Source organism: Oryzias latipes, chromosome 11 (genome assembly GCF_002234675.1).
Source record: "Oryzias latipes chromosome 11, ASM223467v1".
Classification (NCBI taxonomy): domain Eukaryota; kingdom Metazoa; phylum Chordata; class Actinopteri; order Beloniformes; family Adrianichthyidae; genus Oryzias; species Oryzias latipes.
Genome location: NC_019869.2, coordinates 25,384,714 through 25,393,321, shown reverse-complemented (window position 1 = coordinate 25,393,321; position 8,608 = coordinate 25,384,714). Strand labels below are relative to the sequence as shown.

The 8,608-nt window shown below is 42.8% G+C and overlaps 1 protein-coding gene across 1 annotated transcript; it reads right to left on the bottom strand.

Annotated features, from left to right (window-relative positions):
- Window positions 1-777: 777 nt before the first annotated feature.
- Window positions 778-8,189, bottom strand: zbtb8b (zinc finger and BTB domain containing 8B). Its single transcript, XM_004074408.3, has 5 exons — window positions 8,086-8,189; window positions 7,350-7,542; window positions 2,421-3,336; window positions 2,156-2,334; window positions 778-2,038 (listed from the first exon to the last, which is right to left on the bottom strand). The coding sequence occupies exons 2-5, from the start codon at window positions 7,521-7,523 to the stop codon at window positions 1,724-1,726; spliced, it is 1,584 nt and encodes a 527-aa protein (XP_004074456.1). The 5' UTR covers window positions 7,524-7,542; window positions 8,086-8,189; the 3' UTR covers window positions 778-1,723.
- Window positions 8,190-8,608: the final 419 nt, after the last annotated feature.

Here is an 8,608-nt window from a genome sequence, read left to right as displayed (position 1 = left end):
TTAGAAGTTTTTCTTACAGAGGAGTGTCTAAGGGCAGGGATGCCCAGTTTAGTTTAGTCAGTTTAGTTAAAGTTTAGTATCATCCAATTGAATTCTATGCATTTATGATCCTTTTTGATTGTATGTTTACTTTACAATCACAGGTATGAAGCCCATTGAGACAACTGTTGTTGTGAATTTGGGCTTTAGAAATAAAATTGAAGTATAGGAGAAAATCACCTAAAAGAGTTCAAAAGAATCACAAAGGAGGGAAGAAATGTTAGTGAAGTGAATAATGATTACAGAGTTGATCTACTTGGAGAGTTGGAAACTAGTGGCAAAGACAGTGGAACTTGATGAGCAGCAAGAAGATTTAGAAAAACTGCAAACCGTCAAATGTTCACCAACCTAGAAGAGGGGCGACAAATTGTTGAAGAAGACAGCTATGTTGATGACGTCCAGCAACAACTTGGAGAGCCTGGATGAAAACATAAAGGGAGTGGAACAGATCCTGAAAGAGAGTTTATCCTCAAGACATGGATCTGATCTGGCCAAAGTGGGAGGCACAGTGAAACTTCAGCTGCTCTCCCTCCAGCAAATGAAACCAAAGTCCTCAAACTACCCAATCAAATGAAGATGGAGGAACATAAAGCTCTTGGAGTTGGTGACCTGGTGAAAGAGGATAAACTTTATGTAATGACTGCAATCAACTTCTCAAAAAGAAGATACAAAATAAGAGTTGAACAAGATTTTCTGGAAGTAAGAAGGAAAACTCTAAACCCCTTAACTAGAATGGAGTTACTGAGCCATCAAAAGCCTCTTTATTTTCTGAGAGAGATGAAAACAGGTTTCCACAGATGTGGATCACCAAAAGCAGTGAGCCGACACTTTTTAAGAGTGACTTAGCCACTAGATGGCCCCCCAGGACACTTTCAAAGATTAGACATAACTGGATTTCAGGATGAACTGATGACTCTCAGGAACAGACTTTTATTCATGTGGCTGCATTTTACCCAACAGCATTTATTCTAACATGATTCACAGACGTGTCTGTACACAGAGCCTTTTAAATTCCACGTTTTTATAACGTGTTCTTGTATCATGGTGGACATCTATAAAGAAAATTAAGATTTAAACTGAATTTCTGTGTATTTTTTATTCAAATCAGGATAAATCAGGAGCAGATGAAAAAATGCTGTTGAAAATCTCTCAGTTGTGACGTAGAAACTGTGATGGGTGCCCCAAAGTCTTCCTGCTCTGCTCCATTCTGATGATCCACTGTCAGACAAACGGATCCATGAACGTCTTTGTTTTCCTGGTCTGAGCTGGAATCTGGATCAGAACTGGACGGCTGGATAGACCTGATATTGATCACCATTTATGTTGCACCGCTAATGTTTGGTTGTGAGGGGCTGTAAGCTAGTGGGAGAGTGTAAACAAAGGGATGATGGGATATAGTGGAGGCTTCCATCCAACCCTCCCTCCCACAACTCAAGAGGTGAATTTCTAATGAACTCCTGCTGCTCTGTAGAAACTATGTCCTAGAAAAGGACAGGTGTTTCGATTTTAGCTAAAAACAGCAGAATCCTACTTAAAAGAATCACTGGGAACGCTTCTACAATAGATCACAAGATGGTCGGAGTGGGACTTGAACAACGAAGGGAATAGATGTCTGTGAGTCAGTGTCTGACATCATTCCTAATCAGGGACGAGCGTGGAAAAGGCTTCTTCACAGACCATTACGTCACAGGGTATGGCCCACATCTGAGCACACTGCCAACTGTCGATCCAGCATCTGCTTCTCCACCAGGTCCTCCACCCTGCCAACCTCCACCTCATCTACATCGTCCATAAAACTGGACCAATCTGTGCCGCTGTCTGCACGCTCCATGTTCTCCTGCTGGCTGGAGGGGTGAACTGGAGCAGAGTCCTCGTGAGTTGTGGTCACACAGTTGCAGCTTTCGCAGATCCCAAAGCGCCTGAGGCCCGGTGAAACTCCGGATCCGGTGAAGGTCCGCCTGCAGCTCTTACACGTCACTGGCCAGTAATGTCTGTGGACCTGCAGGGGCCAAAACACGAGAGGACAGCCTGTTTAAGAATGCACACGTTAAGGTGAAAACAGCTCTAGAATGAGAAAACCAAAAGCAGGGGTCCAAACCCGACCCTGCCAGCGTACAGTCAGGGCGTGGGTGCGAAGGTGCTCCTGGCGGGTGAACCTCTTGCCACACATGGGGCAGGGGAACGGCCTCTCCCCTGTGTGGCAGCGTATGTGTCTCTTCATGATCCCTTTCTGCTTGGCGGTGTACGGGCAGAACGGGCACTTGTGTAGTTTCACCGGCACTACTAACCCATCACCTGCAGGGGGAGCCAGACAATAATTAGACCACTGAACCATCTCCCCTCCGACTCTGTGATGTATGTAAATGCATCGCAGTCATCACCTGTGTCTTCTCCAAGCCAGTCTGTCTGTATCTCCATGATGGATGAACCCACAAACCCCAGCGTTTCCTCCATTCGGCTTCCTGCGGCGCCGCTCCCGAGCGCCTGAGTGAAGCGCTGCGTCGCTCTGTCCCCCAGAGCAGCGGGACCCTCAGCTCTGCTCAGCATTTCCATCAGCTGCCTGGCGTTAAAGGAAGAGCTGTACCCCGCAAGAGATCGTTCGTTAGAGTGGGAGGGGCTTGAAGGCAGCAACCTGCCATGATGGGTATTGTGGGGGGAAGGTCCTTGATACGGTGTGAGGAGTTTGTTGTCGGGAGACTCCATAAGCCCCTCGTCGGGGTCGTATTCAATTTTTGGGTTCACCAACTCAGGAGTCAAAGCGGAGGATGAGGAGGATGAAAGGTTCTGTTGATCCAAGTGTCTCTTCTGTCCCTCAATCCCAGAAGCAAACCCCTCCCTTGAAGAGTAGGCACTATCCGCATCTCTGCTGGACCCTGGAGGGGAGGTGACTGTTACGGTTAAGGGGGTCCTTGTGGAGGTCATGGACTCTGAAGCCAAGCCTGATCCTCTGTCTCCCTCTGCAGTCTGGGACAGGGACTCTGCATCCCCTGCATCGCTGGGGACGGTCACAGCAGGGGTGCCGCTGTCGGCCGGGCCCATGGCTCCCTCCTGCACCCGCGTATCCTTTGCTGTAGTCATCTCTTTCTCCTTACTGCAGATCTCCAACGATGAGTGGATGTAATCTTTACATAGGTTGACAAGATCCGTCATCTGCAGGTAGCTGGCAGCAGACATCACCTCAATGACGTTACTCCTGTTCAGGGCCAGCCGTCCAGAATACAGGAAGTCCAGGATGATGGAGAAGGCGTCGGCCGTGACGATGTCCAGTGATGCTGTGCTGTAGCGCTGTCCGCTGTCCTGAAATTAAACAAGTGTAAAGTTTTACATAAACCAGCAGCACTCAAACTTTGTCCTGTTGCTCAGAAGAACCTGTGGAGGAGCAAATGAGGTCTGAGGAACATTTTAGACCTGCCGGTTAAATGACACTAACACATGCTGTGTTGATTTAAAAAGATGTTCCTGAATAAAGCAGATCAAATGGATCAGGACTCAACATTAATGAAGCATAACCATCACATTTCCAGTACTATAATTAACATAAACAAATAAGTATTATGTTTAATGAACCTGCCTGATATGAACTGATATCTTATTTTGTGAACTGTCATTTTAGTGTTGTTTATTGTGAGTGGTTGTGTGTTTTGCTACCAGACACCTGAATTTGTCCTTTGGGAGATTAATGAAGTTTATATCTATCTATCTATCTATGAATGGATAATGGCTTGTTGGCTTTAAGAAACCAGATAACTGAAGAAGTTCCCACGTTTGTCATTATTCAGGTTTCCAACTTCAAAGATCCCATTATTTATATCTTTTGCAAAAACATAAGAAAAAAACATTAATTTAAAAAAAAAAACGAAACCAAAACTCAATATGTTAATGATTTGTTGTTCTTAACTAACCTGAAACCACTTTTTTGCTTTTACGTCACTGACTTTAACATGATACGACCAATTTACTGCGTTCTAATTATTCATTTCCATTACAAGCTGCGTGCACGAAACGGCCGCCCACCTGAGGATTTTGTGTTGGGGGGGTTTATTACTGTTCTCCTTCACTCTGTAACACCAAACATGCGCTGTTAGATTTCCACGAATATCACTACATGTTTTGTCTGGGAACTATTTTGTGCGGCGCAAAGTTACGTGTCTGTAAGAACAAAGGCGGAGCCTCCTGCCCCGTGTTCTTCATGGGTGTCAGGCTTCACGGCTACCAGAAAGGCGACAAAGTGTCTGCAGTCTGTTTATTACTGGGTAATGTATAATATTCTGAGAAAATGTCTGTACCAGAGAGCAGCTAGAGAGCGGTCCGCTGCAGAAGAATCAACACGCACCACCAACACACGTGTGTGCTCCTTCCTCCTACACACACAGCACGCTAACACACACATATAGTCATTCTACAACACCTATATAGTTAGTTCTTTAGTTAGATAGGTAGTAGTTGGTTGTTACTGTTATTTGTTAATAGAGAATGCTGCGTTGTAATTGTATTCATTTGCGGCGCAGCCGCCGGGGGATTTTGTTTTTGGCGGGGGTGGGGTGGGGTGGGGGGGTGACCGTGACACCGCGGCCCCTGGCCCCCTGTTCGTTCATCACCACAGTGATCTAAAATCCCACACCGTCACAGCTCTACCAAGTTACTAAGTTACTAAGTTCCTGACCTCGCCAGAGTCCAGAGATCTGAACTCGCCGCGCTGTTCAAATCACGCTGCTGAGCAGCAATGAGCAACTTGGATGTAAATATGTGGGAATTACATCAGCCTTTATTTTGTGTGGACACCGCTGTAAACACATATTCATTTGATGATTTAGAGTTTCTCAGATCTGCGTAGGAGCACTTCCGCCTTTGGCGATCCGGCTGCCGGTCTGACATTAAAGCTAGTCCCGGGCAAAGTTTTGACGAAACGTGGTGCGTCTGAAGAAGGACCGCATAAGGTGGAAATGCTGCTACGTAGTCCTAAGGAGCTGTGTACAATCATCAGGAGTTCACAACCATCACAAAGGCCTCTCCTCTGCTGCTAACACAAAGCTCCACTGCTCCTAGCATGTGTCCCTTAGCAGCCGGACACACGGAGAAAGCACTGACGTCATCGCCCCGCCTCCCATCTGGAAATCCTAAGTGGAATTGAATTAAGTGACAATTTTTGCAGGGTGGATGTTAAAACAAAAATGTAATCCTCTCTTTGCATTTTCATTTTAATTATGACACAGAATAAGCGTTTTTAAGTAGAAATGAAAAAGCATTTTGAAGTATTGATTTTTCATTTTATTTTTGAGTCATTTGATGCAGCTACATTTTGAAAATAAAAATCATTTCTGTTAATCCATTTTAATTGTCAAATCAGACATTCCTAAATGAATTTTGCTACACATTTACCAGAGAACTTTTTGAAAAGGAAATGTCAAATACCATTTTCTTTATCGTTTTAATTAAGTGACAGAATAAGCAGTGCTGAAGCAGAAGATGAAAAAGCATTTTGGCGGATTGCTTTTTGATTTTAATTTTGAGTCAAATAACGTAGTTACATTTTGAAAATGAAAAAGCATTTCTGGTTTTGACTTTTATTTTGAATTATGCTACACAATCACTTCCATACACTAGTTGTGACCCAGTATAACAATCATTTATGTGTTTAGAAATACTCATTCCGTTTAGCGTTTAAATTTCATGATACGGAGGTTGATGCCTCAAAGAGAAAAGAAACATTTGCTTCCAGTGCTAATCAGAACATAATACAGTGTTCTTATTGTTAAAAATACTAGTTGTGATCCAGCACCACCAGCAGGCCACACCCACTATCAGCTCAATAGTGAGCACCTGTGAGACTCAGCCAGGAACTTCCTTAACTCAGCCAGTTGCATTCCCTTCCCCTCCAACCTCTACCAGGAGAAGATGCAGTCCCAGCCAAATGCAACCACAGATCAGTCCATGTCCAGCTGAGTGGATGCATCATAGACGTATGTTTTATTATTATCTTCAACCAACAATGGTTTATGTATCATTGTATTCATTTGTTTCTGCATTTAATTACAGGCAAAATCATCAACAACTCATCAGCTCAATCCAAATAAATAAGATGCCTGTGGAGATTTGAGAGTTCAGTGTTTGAATGTGCACCCCACCTAAGATGTTCGATGACCCACACCAACTAAACAGTTTTCGTTACTTATCGTTTCAATAAATCCTGAAATGTTCATCTGGTGTTGTTGTCCGCATTTTGTGACCAAATTTCACCACAAAATGAACAGATTAGCCATCACCAATCTGTCTGTGATGGAAGAACCGTCCGGCCTACTAAAGGCAGATATACGATATGCACATCCATAAAATGTTGCAAAAAATGTTGTTCGTGTTCACGGGAGAAACGCAGACACACTGCCAAGGCCGACTTGGCGTTACGTAAGGGTTAATGGCCGACGAAGTGTGCGGTTATTACTTTTTAACGCACGCCGTGGAAGCCTGGACCGTCCTATGTGAAGAATAGTATAGTCCGCGTTGCGCAGCACCACCGCTGCAGTCAAGATTCGAGGATATGTATATGCTGATCGTCCCGATGGGTTGAATAAAGCATCAGTTCAGAGAGAAAGTTCACCTCTTACCGCTTGTTTTTGTCCAAATGATGAAGCAAAAGGTTTAACATTTAAGCTAGCTGACCGGAACTTCTTTTTTCACTGTGCGGTTATCAGGTTTTAGTGCATACACAGCAGCCAATCAGAATCGAGTATTCAACCGGACCATGGTATAAAAAGGCGGTAACCACGCCGAGCACAAGGCACAGACAGACTCAGAGATTGGGTCTTCCTACTTCAGAGAAAGAAAAGAGCTCATATGTCATAAAGATTTGATCTTTAGTGTGCCAAAGCTAATACATGATATATATGAATATAGCTTATTATGAAAGGCTTAATAATAATAATAGATTGGATTTTTCTGCGCTTTTCCAGACACTTTAAGTTCTTACAATGTGTCCAGTATTCATTTAGTCCTTGTTCATACTTTGTGATGGTAGCTACTGATGTAGCCACAGATGCCCTGGGGCAGACTGAAAGGGGTGTGGCTGCCAGTTCACGCTGACCATTACCTGGACATTCAAATGCATTCACACACCAGTGGAGCCACACTGGAGAAAGGGAGATGACTGGGGGGAGCGGAGATTGAACCGCCGACCCTTCGATCAGTGGCCAACCTGCTCAACCGCCTGATCCTCTGCCGCAAAGCATGATATAGGTCCTTTACTATGATGTGTTTTTATATTTAGACAGGAGAGCAGGAATAACTTCACCATATGTGCTAAACAGAGACCTCACCTGAAGATAGTGAACCAGAAGAGCTCGGAAATAACCACTTCCAGCAAACAAGACATTCCGGTGAGCTTTGAAGACTTGACCCTCCACTAGAATGCTGCAGTCACAGAAGAAGCCCCGCTTCCTCTGCTCGTTCAGCTCAAAGAGCAGTTTGGGTAGATAGCAAGGAACCTCCATCCTCCACCCTCACTGGACTCTGGCACAAAGACAACAACATTAAGAAAACAATTCAACAGAAATCTTTAGAAAATACATGAATGATTTATGACATCCTGTTAAAGTATTATTTCTTTAGCTTATCTCCTAACTTTTTCGCAACTGGGCATCTAAAAATATGAGGGGATTTGTTTTGTATCGTAAATACGACTGAAAGCACACAAATCGTTTTCAAAATGCTCAGTTTTTCAGCTTGGTTGACATTCAGTGTAAAAACTAAAAAACAAATCTTCGTAAAATAGGAATGAATAAAATTCATAACAGATAAAAGTCTCTAAAACGTGTTAGGTTTCGTAGCAGATCGTGACAACCGAAGCTAAGAAGTCAAGGTAAACAAACAAACTGGCACTGCGAGGGAGGGGATTTTAGCTACATTTTGCTAAGCTAACTCTGACGGCTGCTGGGAGGACTGAGCAGCAAACTGTCAAATGTGTTGAATCGAAACAAAAGATTAACGATGAAGAAAACTCAGAAAATGAACACCAGAATTATATGAATCATGCCACATGTAACTTGGATTTACCTGCGTAATCCTTTCCTGTGAAGCAAATTGTTAGCTGAGATCATTGTTTCACGCCAGCAGCCAAACACATCCGCTTTCGACAGGAAGTGACGTTTACAGATCCATCCAATCAGTGCCGCCGGAAGAAATTTTGTAAGATTTTTTTCTTCTTCTCTTTTTTCTTCATTAGTGGATGTACCTTTTAGATCTAAAATTTATTAGATAAAATAAAATAAAAATCATTGTTTTAAAATGAACAAATGTTTCGAGTTTAGTAGTGCAAAAAGTAGAAAAAGGAAGTGAAATTATACCAACAAATCACTCACTGAAAAAACATTAAAGATCACCACAAAAGCAAAACCAATCATTAAAAAACATCAATAAATTATCAAAAAGACAACATTATATTTAAGAAATTTAAACAAAATTCTATAAATCAAAAACCCAAGTAAAAAAAAGTTAAACAAAATCAAAATGAAATGTTTTGGGGGAAGAAAATAATTTTCAGAAATCAAATTGAAATGTTAAAAAAGGAAACATAATA